The sequence below is a fragment of the Vombatus ursinus genome, unplaced genomic scaffold (assembly GCF_900497805.2).
Source record: "Vombatus ursinus unplaced genomic scaffold, bare-nosed wombat genome assembly UNPS02012811.1, whole genome shotgun sequence".
Taxonomy (NCBI): Eukaryota; Metazoa; Chordata; class Mammalia; order Diprotodontia; family Vombatidae; genus Vombatus; species Vombatus ursinus.
Genome location: NW_020952589.1, coordinates 815,200 through 835,217, shown reverse-complemented (window position 1 = coordinate 835,217; position 20,018 = coordinate 815,200). Strand labels below are relative to the sequence as shown.

Here is a 20,018-nt window from a genome sequence, read left to right as displayed (position 1 = left end):
TCTCTCTCTCTCTCTCTCTCTCTCTCTCTCTCTCTCTCTCTCTCTTTCTCTTCTCTCTCTCCTCTCTCTTTCGCCTCTCTCTGTCTCTCTCATTCTTTCTCTCTCTCCTCTCACTTTTTTCTTTCTATCTCTGTCTCTTCCTTTCTCTCTTTTTCACTCTTTCTTTCTCTCTGTGTCTCTTTCTTTCTCTCTCCTCTCTCTCTCTGCCTGTCTCTCTCTCTCTTTTCTGTCTCTCTGTCTCTTCTCTCTCTCCTCTCTCTTTCTCCTCTCTCTTTGTCTCTCTCACTCTCTCTCCTCTCTCTTTTTTCTTTCTGTCTCTATCTGTCTCTTCCTTTCTCTCTTTTTCACTCTCTCTTGCTCTCTCACTCTCTTTCTCTTTCTTTTCTCTTCTCTCTCTCTGCAAACACACACATACACACACACATATAGAGACACACGCACACAGGCACACACACACACACACACATATATATACATATATATATATATATATATATATATATATATATATATATATACAGAGAGAGAAAGAGAGAGAGAGAGAGCTATGGTAGTATGGGAGTATGGGAGGTGGGGAGAATGACTGAAGGGGTGCTTTAAAGACTGGAGGCCAAGAGACTGACTGGAATGCTATCACAGTAGACTAGGTGAGAGGAGGACCTCTGGGATCTGTTGCTGGAACAAAAGTACATGGTAGAAGAATTAGATGATCTGGTCAGTCCTGAAAGCAATGGGACCTTTTATTTGGCGGTTTAAGGGAAGGCTCCAAAGGATCAAAGGATCCTGGAAAAGAGCTGGAAGGGATCTCAGAACCCTCTAATTTTACAGATGAGGAAACTGAGGCCCAGGACAGTTAAGTGACTTGCCCAAGGAGACCAGCATCGTGTCAGAGGCAGAGTCTGAGCTCAGGTTCTCTGACTGCAGACCTAGGGCTCTTTCTACCAATAAACTGGGAAACCCAAGTTCTAAACCTGAAAGGTTCCAGAAATGTTCAGATTGGGGAAGGACATTCCTAGAGGAAGAGTCCTCAGGAAAGGAGAAGAAGATTTTAGCTAAGATGAGACAGCATGACTGGGAATAGGCATCCAGTGGGACACAGAAAGACTAGGCCAGAGAAATCAAAGGGTTTTCTACTCTATAAAGACTTAGACCAAAATGGTATCATTGGTAGTGGAAAGGAAGGAGCAGAAAGGAGACATTCTATTTAATAAATACTTATTAACTCTCTTAATTAGAATGTGAGTTCCTTGACAGCAGGAATTGGTCATTCCTAGTGTTTATTTGGTACATATTAGGTGCTTAATAAATGCTTCTTTCTATTAGAAAAAATAAGTATTTATTAAGCTTCTGCTATATGCATGGTACTGTACTAGGTGATCAGAGTAGAAAATTTTACAAGGACAGTCTCTGCCCTCTAGGGGCTTACATTCTCTCTCCCTTCTCTCTGTCTCTCTGTGTCTCTTTCTCTCAATACAGAAAATTTCTTCCCTTTACAAAAGGATTCACTGTAAAATTCAATTCAATTCAACAAGCATTTATGGAACACCTACCAAGTTCAAGGTAATATCCTAGGTACCAAACATATAAAATATAAATACACAATAGCTCCTTTCCTCAAGGATCTGACATATAATTTTGTAAAAGAGGAAGCTTAGCTGGAATCTCTAGCACCTGATTCAGTTTACAAAATTCTAAGCTGCATACAACTTTTTAGAAAATGTGTGCAGTATACAGGCAGACACATACGCTTTCCACCAAGCAAGGACTCAAAGTCAGCTGTCCATTTCTGAGGTGGGCTTGACAGAACTTGGCATTTAACTGACTGTGGTGAATGAGAGACAGAAGCATGAAATAATGCTTCAAGATTTTAAGTCTGAGTGACTGAAAGGATGTTAAATTGAGCGTTAGAAATTGGAAGCTAGTGTGAGATTATGGAAGCAGACAAAGCCCTCCCTGCTCCCTCTTTTAGAAATACTAAGAAAGCATTTTAATAAGTAATTAGGGAAGCGATTAGACAAAATCATGGAGTCCTTGGATTAAGTCACTTTGACTGGGTTATGATCAGACTCTGAGACCTCTTAAGATGATCTTTAGCCATCTCAAAAGGAGCATTTTGTGACCAGACTGGTCAAAGATGAATTGAGTGGTTTTAAGAAATAATTTGTGATTGCTTTTCTAAGTGATGAAGCAAACTGTTAACTGAACTTTTACCTTACCCTGAGCTCTGTAACTCTGTATCTTTTTTATTATATTGTGAAAAATCAACCTTGTTCAAAAATCCTAAAAATTGGGACTGCAGAATGACTTGTGTTAGATTTTCAAGGGTTGGGGGGGGGTGTTTTGTCAGTTTGGAAATTTCTCTCCCTGATCAGAATAAAGCTTGGATTAGAAGAATGACAAATTAATTACAATTGTTTCTGGCAGACCTGCGCCTACAACACATAATATAGTATTTTTTTTTCCTTTGACAAAGGGAAAGTTTGGGACATTTTGAATTTGAGGGGTCAGCTTAAGCCAAAACTTGACAGTGAACTCAGTCCTAAAGGAAAAGAGAATCAATGAGAAGAGATGGTGGGGCCAGTTGGCGTAGAAATGGACTGGCTATAAAATTAACATCCCTTTCTCCTGGCTCTCTTCTGGTAGGTGGCAGAATCCCCCTTGCCCCTTGAAGAAGCTTCCCGCCATGCAGAGACCACCTATGGCCACTTGGCACCAGCCCAAAAGGAAATCATCATAATCACGCTCCATGGGGCTGTCAACCTGCCCTCTAACAAGAATGGCTCCAAACCCTTAGCCTTTGTGATAGCGTGAGTACCTGGCGGGGTGGGTTGGGGGAGCCAAGAGCCTAGGCTCCTAGGGCTGCATATATACTTTATATATACTTTGTAAGGTATAGGTACTAGAGGTATGCTTATCAGAGATATGATTATTAGGTGTGTAAAATACTAAAGGTTGGGAATAAGAGTCTAAAGAAAATTAGAGGACAGTATGAAGAGTGAAGTGTGAGTATCTGGGCTGTGAGCGACTATTGGAAGGATGAATACTGAGGGGTCAAGTCCTTGGAATCCAGGGATGTGAGGGGATGAAAATAGAAACACAAATGCCAGATTTTGAACCAGCATTAGTAGGAGTGTGTATGTGTCTGTGTGCCCTTGTACCTGTGGCCAGAGAAGAGAATGCCTTTTTTTGTAGAGTAACATAATGGAAAGATTTGGAGTTAGAGTCAAAGGAATGTGGTTCTCATTCCAGCCCTTCCATTTATTACCTGGGCAACCTTAAGCAAGTGATTTCCTATTTCTGGGCCCCAGGCTTCACACATCTGGAGTATTATTTCCCATACTGGCCACCACATTTCCTAGCTGTGTAACCCTGGGCAAGTCATTTAACTTTGTTGGCATCAGTTTCCTCATCTGTAAAATGAGCCAGAGGAGGAAATCGAAAACCAGTCCAGTATCATTGCCAAGAAAACCCCAAATGGGGTCAAGGAGAGTCAGACACATCTGAAACAACTGAACAACAATAAAGGAGAGAGAGCTAACAACTGGGGGAATAAGCAAAGATCTCATTCATAGGAGGAGGTAGCTTCGAAGGGCACTAGAGATTCCAAGAGGCAGAGTTAAGGAGAACATGCCACATGGCTCTACATGTCTGGACTCACACCTGTTGGTGCTGATTCTAAACTAACTCACAAAAGATAGGAGGCTGGAATGGGCCAATTCAAGTCAATAAGCATTTATAAAGCACCCACTATGTGCTGGGCACTGCGGGGATAAAGGAAAAATAGAACAAAAACAAACAAAACAATCCCTTCATGATGGAGAATGAGACTAGGGACACATAGTGATCAGAGCAGAAGGTTTTACTTCCACAGGGGCAAGTAGTTGGGGGCACTCATGGAATGGCTGGGAATATAGAATCCAAGTCCTGCAGACTGCTGAGGAGCATAAAGGAAGAGCGAGCTCTGGGGACACCAGCACCCTTACCCTGAGTGGGTCAAGTTCCCAAGTCACGTCTGGCTCCATGTCTAGCTGTGTTCATTGCTGTTTCTTTCCAAGAAGGTCCAGGCCTTTGCCTCTTCTCTATCTTCCTCCAGGAATTTAGGGCTCTCTGGGGCGTTAAGGGCTGGACAGAAAAGAAGGAAAAGAAATTGGCTTGGCTTTAGCCTTGCTTGGCCTGCAGATATACCCCCTCCCCCTCCTCAACACCCATCAAGGCCTCCCAGGCCATGTTCACATGTGAGAGCTGGAGGGAGGTCCAGGTTCCTACAGGGTATTTACAGCTCTTGTTATCATCCAGAATGTCTCAGCAGTCCAGAATATGGCCACGTTGCAGCTTTTTAGTGGGAGCTGCTCATTGCTGGGGAGTTATGGTGAGGGAGGCTTGAATGGGAGGAGAGGGCATCTCTAAGGGAAGGAGCCAGGGTGGGTGGTTGGTTTTCTGCTGTGGTGAGCTCTCTATGTTATTGTTGTTGTTAAGTCGTTTCAATAGTATTTGACTCTTTATGCACCCATTTGGGGTTTTCTCGGCAAAAATACTAGAGTGATTTGCCATTTCCTTTTCCAGCTCATTTTACAGATAAGGAAATTCAGGCAACAGGATTCAGTGACTTGTCTGGGGGCACATAGCTAGTAAGTGTCTGGGGCTGGACTTGAATTCATGAAGATGAGTCTTCCTCATTCCAAGCCCAGTGCTTGATCCACTGTGCCACCTATCTTCCCTGCCCTCTCCATAACAACCCCCTTAGCCAACTCGTCTATCTCCTGATGGTTCTTGCCATCTCTGTCTATCTTTCTGTCTCTTATTTCCTCTCTCCTTCTCCTCCTCCTCCTCCTTCTCCTCTCTCTCTGTCTCTGTTTCTGTCTCTCTTTCTCTCTCTGTCTCTCTCTCACTTTCTCCCCTTCTCTCTCTCTGTCTCTACCTGTATATAGCTTGTTTGTACATATGTATTTGCTTATTGTCTCTCCTATTTAGATTGCAAGCTCCTTGAGGGCAAGGACTATCTTTTGTCTCTTTTTGTAACACCAGTGCTTAGTCTATTTGGGAAAGTGGGATTCACACACATTGAAATGTTAGAAAAGAATAAAGGATAGTGGATAATATATTGCTTTATGGGGTGGTACCTTATTCTTTCCTCTGTTAAGTTTCCTGGAAATGGAGAAAGAGCAAGCCTTGGGGACTCATGACCAGGCACAAACTCAGTGAGTTCAGTCTGGGGACACAAGTCATCCTTGCCACTTCCTTAAGCAATCTGACCAATTCAAGGTAGAGCCCTGCTCCCTTCTGGCTGCTTTGAGGCAAAGGTTGCGTATAAGGGTCCCCATTCTTCCAAGATTGTGTACACAGATGAGATAGATCCCAGGGAAGGGCCATAAATACATTCACAGAACATGGAGCAGGATTTGCCGGCTACCGTTGGTCAGAGAGTTCTCTGGATGCGCCAAGGAGTCAGTCAGTCAATAAACATTTTGTTAAATGCCTGCTATGTATGAGCACTGCACTAAGGGCTAGGAATACAAAAAGAGGTCTCTGCCCTCAGGGAGCTCACAGTCTAAATGGGAGAGACAACAAGCAAATAAATATGTACAAACAAGCTCTATACAGCATAAATAGGAAATGATTAACAGAGGGAAAGCATTAGAATTAAGAGGGATTGAGAAAGGGTTCCTGTAGGATGTGGGACTTTAGTTGAGACTTGAAGGAAGCCAGGAGATAGAGATGAGGAGGAAGAGAATTCCAGGCATGAGGGACAACCATAGGAAATGCCCGCAGTAGAGAAATGGGATGTCTTGTTCACTGAACAGCAAAGAGGCAAGTGTCACTGACTGAAGAGAACTTGGCTAGGGAGTAAGGTGTAAGAAGACTGCCCAGGTAGGAGAGGGGTGGGTTAGGAAGGTTTTGAAGACCAAACTTAGGGCTTTATATTTGATCCAGGAGGTAATAGGGAGTTTGAGTGAAGGGATTACATGGTTGGATTCATGCTTTAGAAAAATCACTTTGGTGGCTGAATGAAAAATGAATGGAATGGGGAGAGACTTGAGGCAGGCAAAGCCACCAACAGCTATTGCAGTGGTCCAAGCATGACATGATGGGGGACTGTACCAAAGTGGCGGCCATAGGAGAAGAGAGAAGGGGTCATATTCAAGAGATATTGCAAAGGGGAAATCAAGAGGTTATGGCAACAGATTGGATATAGTGGGGTGAGGGATAGTGAGGAGCCCAGAATGACACCTAGATTGCCTGCCTGAGGGACTAGGAGTATGCTGTTGTCCTCTATAGCAATGGGGAAATTAGAAGGCAGGAAGAGTTTAGGGAGAAAGATAATGGATTCAGTTGGTGAGTTTCAAGATGTCTACTGGAATCCAGTTCAAGATGTCTAAAAGGCAGTTGGAAATGTAAGATTGCAGGTGAGCAGAGAGGTGAGGACATGATAGGTACATTTGAGAATCATCAGTATAGAAATGGTCAGTCAATCTATGGGAGCTGACGAGATGACGAAACGAAGCAGTAGAGAGAGAGAAGACAGTCCAGGATAGAACCCTGTGGGACGCCTGCGCTTAGAGGGCAGGATCTGGAGGAGGACCTTGCAAAGGAGACTGAGAAGGTAGTAGAAGTAATCTTGTCCTGGCTCAGATGAAAGTCTACATGGCAGCCTCTCCTCAGGGGATATATGCAGCAGGAAATAGAAGGCTGGTGTCAGAGAAAGGACTCACTCCCTTTAGGCAGTGAGGCGATGCAGTAGATGGAGCACCAAGCCTGGAGTCAGGAAGACCTGAGTTCAAATCCCACCTCAGATACTTATTAGCTGTGTGACCTTGGGTGAGTCACTTAACCTCCATTTCCCTTGGTTTCCTCATCTGTAAAATGGGGATGATAATAGCACCTACTTTCCAGGGTTGTTGTGGGGATCAAATGATAAAATACTTGCAAAGTGCTTAGCATAGTGCCTGGCACACGGTAGGTGCAATATAAATGTTGGCTATTATTATTAATCAGTATTACTTTTTTCTTTTTTTTTTTTTTGGTGAGGCAATCAATGTTAAGTGACTTGCCCAGGGTCACACAGCTAGTAAATATCAAGTGTCTGAGGCCGGATTTGAACTCAGATCCTCCTGATTCTAAGGCCAGAGCTCTATCCACTGCACCATCTAGCTGCTCCTCAGTATGATTATTCTGACTTGAGGCTAGAGATCAGTTGGGTGTAGCAGGAGGTGGAAGTCTTGCACATGGAGGGGACGTCATGTTGGCACAGATGGAAATCAGCTTGTTAACTTGCCTGTGTTCCCTCAAGGGCACGAGCAGCAGGAGGCGGAAGATGGTGGTGGCACTAGCTTTGCTGAAGCCTCTCCACAAAGCCCCACATCTTCCACCCTGCAGAATCAGGCTCTAGCCACAATGCTGATGAAGAGCAGACAGCCAGCAGTGGGAGGGTGTTGCTGCCACTGTGTTGGGCCTGCTGGGCTGACAGCCTTCACCAAAAAGGGGAAGTCTGCTGCTGCTGCTGCTGCTGCTGCTGCTGCTGCTGCTGCTGCTGCTGAACGCACAATTCCAATACAGCCCTCTTCTCCCATGCCTCACCATCTCTCTCTCAGCCTAGCGTTCCTGGGAAATCTCCTACTGCTTCCAATTTTGTAGCTATGAGATTATTTACAATTGGACCTCAGAAGTCTGGCCAGACCCCTCTGGCCCTCCTATTTTTAGGACAGACATAGCTTTTTCTGCATCAGTGCCAGGCAGGGGCAGATCCCTTATCACTGGATAAAACGAGGAAGCCTAATGATGGTTGGAGTGACCCAGGAAGGTTTTGTTCACTCCCGATCCTCACCATATCAGCCTTCCACTAAGACCTGAACGAGCATGCAGGTCCCACCCTTCTCCTCTTGGCTCAGCTTTACTTGGTTGGCAGACAGCTGAGCTATAGTGGAAAGTGTACTGCGCTCAGGGCCAGAAACACCTGGGATTGAGTCCTGGCTGTCACACATAATCGCAGTGAGACCTTGGGTTAAGTCTTTTATCTCTCTAGCCACCTGAAAAATCAATGAACTCATTGTGATGTGGGCATAACTTCAGATATTAGTCATAAAACATCCATACCTGCCCATCCTGTGGAACTTTTCCATGACTTGCCATAAGCATGTTATGGGGCAAGGCTCAGGAAGCTTTCCTTCAAGTACATGAGCTGCCCAATGCCTATGCTCTCTCTGGCCCTGTGACCTGCCTATCTTGATTTTGCTTATGTGTTGATAACATTCTTTACATCAGTTATTTTTCTCATTCCTTGTTTATATGGCAACTCATTCTTCATAACAAGGATTCTCTATCAGCCTACCTTGCCACATCGTTGGGAGGAAAGCATTTTAGACAATGAAGCATCTTAGACGTTTAGGCCAATGTAATTAACTCTCAAGGATTTGGGGACAGAAACTGAGGCAAGCCAGAGAGGGTTTGCAATAATAGCTCTTCCAAGTTCTCTTCTCTCCTAAGTTCTTAATTTTTCCTGACCTGTTCTATCCCCTCTTCCCAGAGAAGTGGACTGCCTGTTGCCATCACTACAAGTGGCCCCTTAGGATGCTCTGATCCTCCTCTATTCTGCCTGAGGCATGAACAAATCCCCTTTCCTCTAGTTCAGCTATAACAAAGTGAAGATTTGTACAAAGGAGCCAGAAAACCAAAGGAAAAGGGAGCAGAGGCAAGTGGTAAAAGCAGGGGATTCTACAGAACAGATGTCTCTTCCTAACGTGACTTAGCGTGTCTCTTTCTGTAAGGTTCTGCTGGCCCAGACAATGGGATACTTAGCCTCTGCGGGTCCTCTTTGCCTCCCAGACCTGTCTGGATGGGCTAATAGACTGAGATCCTCAGATCCTTCATCCAAGGGAGACTGAGCTTGGCGCCATGCTCTGCTCAATGAGATTCTCAGCCCTCCCAGAGCTTGTTTCCCATTCTTCTCTATGACTGCAGATCCCAGGAATATATCCCCTCTGACCCCAAGTCATGCTGTGCTCTATAGTCCTTCTGCCTGGTCCCTGGGACCCTGAGCGAGGAACCCCAAAGATTCCCCTCCTGGATTTCAGGCCCCCTGCACTGACCTTGGACATCTCCTCCTTCAGCATCCCACGAGTATCTTGTTGAACCCTGAGCCCTGATGTCTTACCCTTGCCCCTATCTCATTTCTCTCCATCCTGTTCAATTGGCCTAAAATCATATTCCCAACCAGTCAATCCATCAATAAACACTTGTTAAGCTCCTACTATGTGCCAGCTAAGACTGGTTCTACCCTTCAGTGAAACTTGGTTTCTTCTTTTCTTGTTGTAGGCTTAAATCTGAACCTGGTTTCAACTAAGTGTCCACTGTCCAGGACTCTGAAAGAATGACCCCCTATTTCCTTGTGCACACCATGTTTACTTCCACAAGGGTCTGGAGGACAAACTCCTAGATTCTCTTACTTGTCCTACTAACAGGCAGAAGAGATTCACTAGCCTACATAATCTGTTCCATACAGTTCTGGCACATTTTCACTACATTCTTTGAAAGGTCTCAGCTTGTGTGATGTAACTTATGTTATGTGTGTCCTAGTGGCAATTCCTTTTTCTGGGACAGGTGCCTTTGACCTGGCTGTCCAAACCCTTGCTCTTACCTCCCAGACCTGGTTTCCTCAGCTCAAGGGCCACCTTCTATATGGAACTTTTCCTGCCCTCCTTCCCTTCAACCCCCAGCTGCTAGTTCTCTCGCCTCAAAATGCTTACTGATTGCTTAATCAATGGGTTCTAAGCCATTCCAACTCTGAGATTCTGTGATCTCTCAAACCACTGTGAATTCCACCAGGATGGCAGAGACTGAATCTTCTCCTCTTGTCTCTCCATATAGCCTAGCTCACCACTGGGCCAGGCACGGAGGAGGTGGCTGGGTACAGACTTGTAGATTGGTTCGTGGAGGCAAACACCTGGTTGCTATAGCAATAATCACCTTGGGAACAAGGGGATTTGATCAGAAAAGAGATGCCCTAATCCAACAGGTGAAACACCTGCTCATTTTGTGTGTTGGTGGGTTCGGATTTCCACCACACTTTACCTCCTTTTTTCCTCCCCCCAGCCCTCGCTGTTTCTTTTCTTTTCCTCCTCTCTCCTTCTTTCCTCTCTCATATTCTGGACTCTCCTCATTTTCATGTAGATGGGGATTGTATCATGAGAGGACAGGTTGGGGGGTGGTGAGGGAAGAGGAGAGAACCTGTTTGGAAGAAGCTAGCGTTTTAATGGAGAGCTTGGTTTGCCTTCTTCCTGGCAGGCCCCTGGGTTATTTCCATAAACCAATTATCGCCAGATGATCTCAGGAGAGTGCAGCAACACTAGTAACCAAGATAGGAACAGAGAACAGCGCGTGATTGTCACGGCACTCCCTGCACTTGCGACAGTCTCCATCACCATGTTACCATGGGAACGCCAAGATTGGGTGGGGAGAATGGAGGGGGGTGAGCCAGAGACAGAGCCAGAGTCAGTCAGTGTATGTGAGGGTCTGGGAATTAGCTGTGCAGGGCACATCGTTTCCTCTTAGCAACCATATCGAGGGACTCAGTCTGGGAGGGAGCCGAGTCTGGGCCTGGGTGAAAAGAAGCTAACGCTGACAATACTGAGCCCAGAGGCAGAGAGAGGGGGAATGCAGAGGTAGAAGGAGAATTGGGCTGCAAAGGATCGGGGGGGGGGGGGGGGGGGGGACTGGGGGGGAGTGCCAGCCAAGGAGCAGACGAGAAGGTGTCTGAGATACAGGGCCCCTGAAGCAGCTGTCACCACCCCCCGGCTGCAGGTGATAATGAGATGCTCATGAAAGGAGAGAGGCAGGGCTGCTAGGAGCGAAGGGGGTCCCAGCTGTCATCAGAAGAGGGAGATGAAAGTCCTAGCCAAACCCTCCCCCTTCCCAACTGCCTGACTCCATCCTGAGGACTCTGCCCTCTGCTCCTGGTCAGGGCTCACATGGAGGCGTAGAGACCATTGATGTAGGCAGGGAGGAGAGGGCTGGGCCCAGACATGAGGTCTCCTTCATCCTATCCCATCCTGCCCCAAGATTTATCGATCATAGAAAGCTAGGGCTGGAAAAGATCTTTGAACAGACAGCTCCATTCATTATATGGAGAGACATATGGAACATTAGAATGGGAAGGGAGTTGGGGAGGAGGGCACAAGCATTTATTAAGTGTTTACCATGCGCCAGGCACGTTACAAATACTATCTTCAGAAAGAACATTAGCTTTCAAGTCAGAAAATCTGGGTCCTGCCTCTGCTCCTATCTGTGGGATCTTGAGCAAGCTGTTGTAATGCCCTGGCCTCACTTACCTCATCTGTAAAATGGGGTTGGGTTGAATGGTCTTTGATGATTCTATAAATGTTGTAAGGAATTGAAAAGACCCCTGTTCTTCCTACCTCCAGATCCACGCTCTTATCTCTGTGGCCTGGGTCAAGTGACTGGACTTCTCAATTCAATCAATCAACCAACAAGCATTTATTAAGCATCTTCTATCTTCTGGGTACTTTGCTAATCCCTGGGAATACACAGACCAACACAAAACAGGCCCTGCCCTCAAGAAGCTTACGTTTTTATTTTTTTATTTTTCGGTGAGGGCAATTGGGGTTAATTACCCAGAGTCATACAGCTAGTAAGTGTCAAGTGTCTGAGGTGGTATTTGAATTCAGGGCCTCCTGACTCCAAGGCTGGCTCCACCGAGCTGCCCCTAGAAGCTTACATTCTAAAGGGGGAGGGGCACAACACAATGTGCACATGTGAGGTTGCACAGAATGAATACAACATGAATACAAGGTAGTTTGGAGGGAAATGACATGAGCTGGGAGTCAAGAGGTCCAGCGAGTTCCTGAATTCAATAGACCTTCTTAGCATATAAGCTATTCACTGTAAGTAAAGCAGTTTTATGCAGTCAACAAGCAATTATTAAGCACCAACTATGGGCCAGGCATGGTGCTAATCAATGTGGATGTAAAGAAAAGCGAAAAGGGGCCAGCTAGGTGGCCCAGTGCATAGAGCTCCAGCCTTGGAGTCAGGAGGACCTGAGTTCAAATCTGGCCTCAGACACTTGACACTTAACTAGCTGTGTGACCCTCGGCAAGTCACTTAACCCCATGGCCTAGCCAAAAAAAAAAAAAAAAAAAAGGAATAAACTCCCCAAGAGTGGCAGGGGAGAATCTCCTATAGTCCCTGTAGTAAATACGGACTGAGCATTCGTATTTTATTTTTACAGCTCATGGTAAGACCAAAGGCCCTATTGCAGATGTGCATTAGTGATCTGTTGGGATAGAAATCTTGAGGCAGTCATATGTGTTTGCTTTCTGATTTACTGCCCAAACACATCAGATTATAGAATTAAGAAGCGAAGGGGGACCTGAGAGAGCATTTGGTCTAAGCTCTTCATTTTAGAGAAGGCTTTGAGAAAGAAAGTGACTCATATTGGCCGCCCCCCTCCCCGAAATGGCTAGAAGATTCTCCCTCCTTTCCTCTGCCTCTGAATCATCCTTCAAGACTCAAGTCAAACATGATTTTCTTCATGAGGTCTTTCCTAGAGCCCTCCCCCTCCAAGCTTCTCTTGCCCTCCTTGTCCCTAAGATTACCCTCTATGTGTTTTCTGCCTAACTATATGCGTGCACGTCAATCTTCTGTTAGGATGTAAGCACCTTGAGGACAAGGACTCATTTTGCCTTTATATCTCCACTGCCTGGCACATAATATATCTTAATAAATGCTTATTGGTCGGTTGACCCTTTTTAGGGCCTTTCCCACACAGATTCATTGGGGGGCAGGGCCTATCTCTCCAGTCAGACTGTCCTACCCCCCTTCATTGCCACCATATTCCCATCAGATCATCTTATGTACAACCAACTGCTTTTGCCCCAGGGAAAAAACATCCTTCAGGGCCATCCAGCATCTAAGTTATGACTTTAGTTGCCATCAGTCAGGAGGCAAGGTGAAAATTCCGACCTTTTTTCCCTCATGGGTGGGCCAGCACCCATGCCCTAAAGCTACCACCCAGCTTGTTGATGCCTGGTACATTGGATCAAGGGATTAGCATGAGGCCAGGATTGCTCAGTACCTATCGTCCCCCAGGTTTGGCATGAATGAATATGTCAGTAAAAACTCAGCAAGGGGCAGAGCAGGAGAATGGGAGTGACAGGTTGGGAATGACGGTAGTCAGTCAGGCAAAGTCCATAGACGTGATGCTGGCAAAGAGACCAGCCTGCAGTGTTCTGACCTCTAGCCAATGGTAAGGACAGGCCACTTGGCAACTCTCCTTGCCACTGGCCTGCTACTGGGGAGTTAACGTTTGACCCACCAGAGTACCTGACAGGCTAGGCATTGGGCTGGGGAGCAGGGCTCTGGAAAGGCCAGGAAAGTAGGTTGAAGCCCATCTGAAACAGTTATCCCACAGAGAAAAATCATGTTCCCTGGCAACAGACTGAACCCCTACTCTACCAGTAGATCTAGTCCAGGCCTTAAGGCCACATGTGGCCTTCTAGGACCTTGAGTGCAGCCTTTTGACTGAGTTCAAGTTTTACAGAGCAAATCCTTTTATTAAGGGGATTCGTTCTGTGAAGTTTGGATTCAGCCAAAGGGCTACACTTGAGGACCTAGGGGGACACATGTGGCCTTGAGGCCGCAGGTTCCCCATCCCTGATTTCTAGTCTCTAGATTCTGACCCTGGTCATAGCCTGACCCATTGTCCAGGCTAAATACTGAGCCCTGACAATAGACTAAACCCTATCTCTAGCCATAGACTGACCCCTAAACTCATAGACTTACCTCTAACTCTTTTTCATATTGAAAGCCTGAGTTAAAATCTTTTTCTTTCTTCCTTCCACATCTTATATCACCCAGATGCCTTCTGCCACTATCTCTTTCACCTCTGTTTTACATAACAAGATGGTCCTTCTCCTTGCTGAGGCAAACCCCTGTACTTGCACAAGTGATCCTATTCCATCCCATTTTCCAAATGATTGCCCCCCTTTCCCCTACATTCTTTCATTTACCTTCAATTTCTCCCTCTCTACTGCCTGCTTTCCTGCTGCCTACAAACACAACCATGTCTCTCCTATCCTCAAAAGAGCCTTGCTTGATCCAACCATCCCCCCTAGTTATCTTCCCTTTCATAGTCAAACTCCTTGAGAAGGCCATCTACAATAGGTGCCTCCAATTATTTCCCTCTTTCTTCATAACTCTCTACAATCTGGGTTCCAAATTCATCTTTCAACTGAAACTACTGTCTCCAAAGCTATTTATGATCTCTTAACTGCCAAATCAATGGCCTTTTATCAGTCCTCATCCTTCCTGATGTCTCTGTTGCCTTTGACATGGTTGACCACCGTCTTCTCCATGCTACACTTTTCTCTCTAGGTTTTGGTGATACTGCTTTTTCCTGGTTCTTCCCCTACTTCTTTCCTTTGAAGGATTTTCTTCTGACTCACACATATGAGTATCCCTCTGGGTTCTATTCTGGGCCTTTTTTTCTTTACTTGGTGATCTCATCAATTGTCAAAATTCAACTCTCATCTCTGTGCTACTGACTCTTAAGTATATTTATCTAGCTAGAGCTGACCTCTAGTACCACATATCCAACTGCTTATTGGACATCTCAATCTGGATGCCCCATAGACAATTCAAAACTCAACATACCCAAAACTGAATTCATTATCTTTTTCCTCAAACCCTCACCTCTTCCTAATTTCCCCATTACTGTTAAGGACACCACCATCTTCCCAGTCACTAACAACCCTCCTCAGTCTCTCATTCCCCCATATTGAATTTCCAATTGCCAATATCTTTTGTACATGCTTTCTTCTTCCTTTTGATAATACCACCACTCTGGTACAGGCCCTTATCACCTCACACTTGTACTATTACAATAGCCTATTAATTGATTTTCCTGCCACAAGTTTCTTCCCATTAATTGTTGTTGTTACTTAGTCTTGTCACACTCTTTGTGACCTCATTTGGGGTTTTCTTGGCAAAGATACTGAAGTGGTTTGCCATTTTCTTCTTATAGATGAGGAAACCGAAGCAAACAGGGTTAAGTGACTTGCCCAGGGTTTCATAGCTAATAAGCATCTGAGGCTGCATTTGAACTCAGGTCCTCCTGACTCCAGACCTGATGCCCTATCTACTGTGCAACCTAGTTGCCCTTAATTAATTAAGCAATAATAAATGTTTATTGACCTCAGACTACAAGCGACCTGGGGAAAGCCACTTAATTTCTCTTACCCTGAGTTTCCTCATCTATAAATTGCAAATAATAATAATAAAATAACCTTTCAGGGTCTCATTGTGATGATTAAATGACATATAAATTGCTTTGTAAATCCTAAAATACAATGTAAATATCAGCTATCATTATTACTAAAGGGGGAATGTTTGAAAAAGTGTGGATGCTTCAATGCTGAGAGGTCATCTCTACTGCAAGAAATGTAGTTCCAAGTCCTTTTCCTGCTCTTGAAGAAAGATTCATTTTTAGGTACAGGGAAGAATGTAGCACCGGACAGGGACACTGAACAGAGGCTCTCGGAATGGCGCACTGGAAAGAACACTGGCTCTGGAGAACCTGGGTTCAAATCCCACCTCTGACACTTACTACTCGTGTGATCTTGGGCACTTGAGTCATTCAATCTAACTGGGTCTTAGTTTCACCCTCTATAAAATGAGGGTGGCTGGCCTAGAGTTCCTTTGAGGTCCCTCACCATTCTAGAGCTGGGATCCTGTGTTATAACCCGTGTGAAACTGCAACAGGCATCATCACTGACCTCAACCATTGCCCTAAGTAGATGACTAAGAAATGGATAATAGATGTGGATGATTGTTTCTCAGCGTACTTTTTTCCAGTTGGCCAATTGTATTTTAAGGACTTGTTTTCTATAGTTAGTTTTTGTCCTTTGTTTTCCAAACTATTGACTGTCTCTTGCATACCTCTCATTTCTTTTCCCAATTTTTCTTCTACCTCTCTCATTTGACTCTTAAAATCTTTTCCTGAGCTCTTCTAAGAAGGCTTTTCGGCTTCAGACCAGTTCATATTCCCTTTTGAGGTTCCAGATATGGGTCTGTCGACAATGTTGTCCTCTTCAGAATTTCTGCCTTGATCTTCACTATTCCCATAATAAGAATCTATAGTATGTTTCTTTTTGCTCACTGTGTTTGTTTATTTCCTGGCCTTTAAAGAGAATGAGCTCTCCTGCTGGGGAGCAGGGGACACTGACCCAAGCTTCTTGTGTTGGGAGCCTAGGGCCTGGTCACTGGCTTTGTGTGCTGGGGCCTCAACTACTGGCAGGTGGAGGCTGTAGGGTTCTTGCAGCTTACCTATTCTGGGCCTTTTTTTCTTTACTTGGTGATCTCATCAATTGTCATAAATTCAACTCAGGTTGAATCTACCTGATTCTACCTGATCTACCTGATTTTTTTGGGTGATGGGCTGGAATCAGCAACACTGGAACTCTAGGGTATAGGGGTGGGTAGTCTGGCCCCTGGAGGTTGCCTGCTCACCTGGGTCTTTCCTTACTTTCACTTTCTTTGGCTCCTTTCAGATGGATGTTTCACTGCTGCAAGACATTTCTCTGCCTGGGGGGAACCCTTGGAGTACTTCCCAGAGTTTTGCTGAGGCACTGGGAGACTTGGTTGCCATAGATTGCTGAGGCTCGTGGTGATTTTCTGAGCTGGTTTCCACTGGTTTCCCTGCCTGTACTGAGGCACTTGTGGGTCCTGGTGTTGGTGTTTGCCTGCTCCACCACCTGGGGTTCAGGATCTCCCCCTGGTATGCTGAGGTGGGGTTTTCAGCTAGCTTGCTGGGACATCTCCCCTTCTGTACTGCTCCCATTCCCCCAGGGTAAGAGGTGCCTTTTCCATTAACCTCTCAAGCTAACTGGACTGCCGGACTGCTGCACTCCATTTTTCTATTGGTTCAGCTGTTCCAGGGTTTTTCCTGGTACCATATTTTTTGAGTTTTCAGAGGTTAATAAGGGACGGTGAGAGTGACTTACTTCTTATTCCACCATCTTGGCTCCCGGAAGCAGAACCATGGATGATTGATTCTCTGGAGTGAGGATGGGGGGCAGCTAGGTGGCTCAGTGGATAAAGCTTCGGCCTTGGAGTCAGGAAGACCTGAGTTCAAATCTGGTCTCAGACACTTACTAACTATGTGACCCTGGGCAAGTCACTTAACCCCGATTCCTCAGCCAAAAAAAAAAAAAAAAGAGTGAGGGTATGAGATGGTGTATCCCACCACAGTTAGAGTTGGGGTTGAAAGTCTCTCCTCCCCAACTGAAAAGTCTCCTCTATTTCCTCCACTACCAGAGTCCATTCAATCCATTATACTACCACACCCCAAAATGGTGCTGAAGAACAATCTGACAAACGTGGGGATGTAGAATACTGGACTGGGCCCTTGTCTTGGTACTTCCACCAGCCCTCTGGGTGACCTTGATCAAACTTGGTCCCCCTTTGGGGTTCAGTTTTCCCACTCATAAAATGAGGAAATGGTCCTGAAATGATTGCTAAGGCTCTTCTCTGCCCTAACAATCTTTGTTCTAACGCTTTGCTCCAGTTCTAATGTTCTCAAGCATGGCCAGGGTTTTAAGACTGCCTCCAGCTCAGTCTATGAATCTGTGATTTCCTTTCTTGAAAAAAAAAAAAACACCCACCCTCTTCCCAGATGCACTGGGAGACAATGAGGCCCACATTCCTGGATTCCCAGAAAGGAACCAGATGGCTCTCCAGAGAACCTGGCCCAATCCAGAGCATCTGGAATTCTTTCCCTCTCTGTCTCCTTGGCTCCAGGCCCTCTGGACATGGGAGGGGAAGAATAGGAAGAGGAGGTAGGGGAGAACAAGCAGTCAATTTGACTAGGCAAACATCCCATCACATCTCCAGGGTCCTCAGCTTGGGCAGCTGTTATGTTCACTCCAGGACAAAACTCTTTGGTCCAGCCATCCATAGAGGCCTGAAGTCAATTAACATTGGTCTCCTTTTCTCTTGACTCCATTGAATTTTTATTTGGTGAGAACTTAGAAAAATGCTTTGGAGGACAGTGGAAGGCAGTAAACATGGCCTGAACAGAGGAAAGGACAGGCCAGCAGGAAAATGTAAAGTGGAGGAAGTTTGCTATCAACAGACCCCACCTTTCTGCCATGGTGGCAGAGAGGGGCAGTCAGAATGGAGAAAGGGCTGGAGCCTGTGTCATCTAAGACCGGTTGAAGGAACAAAGGAAGTTTAGCCTGAAGAAGACTCAGGAGGACACTACAGACATCTTCAAGTATTTCAAAGGCTATCACCTGGAAGACGGATTAAACTCATTCTATTTAGCCCCAGAGGGGAGCAGTGGGCTAAAGTTGCCAAGAGATAATTTATGAAATAATGAAAAACTTTCTGATCCATTGAGTGGAAGAGTCTTGGAATTGGAATCAAAAAACTAGGGTTCAAATCCTGGTTTTGACACTTTCTACTTGTGTGATCTTGGGCAAGTCTCTCTGAGCCTCAGTTTCCTCATCTGTAAAAGGAGAGATTTAAACTAGAATACCTCAAAGTTTCCTCCTATCTGTGATTCTGTGATCTCTCTGGGCCTCAGTTCCCTCATCTGTAAAAGGAGGAGGCTATACTTAGAGGACAATAAAGGTCTCTTCCAGCTCTAAATCTATGATTCTATTTAAAAGTAGGATGGGCTGTGTCATGAGGTTGTGAGTTCCCCATCACTGGAGGTCTTCAAGAAAAGGCTAGATGACCATGAGTCAGGTACATTATAGAGAGGGTTCTTGTTCAGGTATGGATTGAATTGGCCTTCTAGCTCTGAGGTTTTAACATTTTGTGATCCTCTGACTTAAAGACACTGTCTACTTTGCTGCCATATCTGCTCTTCCTCACAGTTCCTAAAACCCTTCTTGACTGTTTTCTTCATGTCCTCTCACTATGGTTAGATGGAAGCCAAAAATCAAAGCAGCTTTCCTCCCTGGCACCATACAGTCAGCTCAAATGCCTTGTCCTTTCCTCATTCTGCTCTCCATCTTTATCAACAGTTTAGAGGAGGTCAGAGATATCCTGCTTATCCAATATGCAGATGAAGAGAGCATGAAAGGATGGCCAACACTTATTTCAATATTTCTTGCTGGAGTGGTTACCACTCCCTCTACTAACACTGATTGCAACTCCATTCCTTAGGGGTACCATCTTCATGAGTAGGTGTGACTGAAAAAATCCATCCCCTTGTGGCGGAACCTCTGGGAGTGAGCCTCCCGTGCTTACTAAAGCCATTTGTCATAAGTCAAGCTCACTGTCTCTCATCCCATCCTGGAAATCTTCCCAACTCCCATGGAGGCTCCCAATATTGCTTTCTGCTGACATCATGATATCTGACATCATACAGGGTACCTCAAAAGTTTTAGTACTGGCTTAAGCTTAAAACTAAGACTTTGAGGACTTCAGAGTTGGAAAGCCTTGGAGCCTCGCAGCAACCCTGTGAGGTAGGTGGTGTTTTTCAGTTGTTTCAGTCATATCTGACTCTTTGTGATCCCATTTGGGGTTTTCTTGGCAAAGATACTAGAGTGGTTTGCCATTTCCTTCTCCAGCTTACTTTACAAATGAGGAAACTGAGGTAAACAGGGTTAAGTGACTTGCCCAGCGTTACACAGCTAGTAAGTGTCTGAGGACAAATTTGAACTCATCCACTGCACTACCTAGCTTTAAGGTAGATACCACCAGTATTATTAATACCTATTTTAGAGATGAAGAAACTGAGGCCCAGAAGTCACCCACTCAGGGTCAAACAGCTCTTTATTGGTAGTGCTCCTATTCGAACCCAGACGTCCTGACACTCAGCCCAGGGCTCTTTATTATATTCTATATGTCTTCTCCTGCCTCACCAGGTCATTGTGAGGGAAGTGCTAAGGGGGTAAGGCACTCTAGACTTGGGGGCTGGAATGGGGCACTGAAAAGAAAACCGAACTTGGGAGTGAGAGGATCTTCGTTCACATCTTAACTCTGACACAATCTGTATGACC

General features: G+C 45.3%; 1 protein-coding gene across 1 annotated transcript in view; it reads left to right on the top strand.

Annotated features, from left to right (window-relative positions):
• Window positions 1-2,568: 2,568 nt before the first annotated feature.
• CCDC33 (coiled-coil domain containing 33) overlaps window positions 2,569-20,018 on the top strand; it is a 183,342-nt gene continuing 165,892 nt past the window's right edge. Inside the window, exons 1-2 of the mRNA XM_027858275.1 lie at window positions 2,569-2,586; window positions 2,644-2,807. Coding sequence (XP_027714076.1) covers window positions 2,569-2,586; window positions 2,644-2,807 — 182 coding nt within the window. The remainder of the gene's footprint in view (window positions 2,587-2,643; window positions 2,808-20,018) is intronic.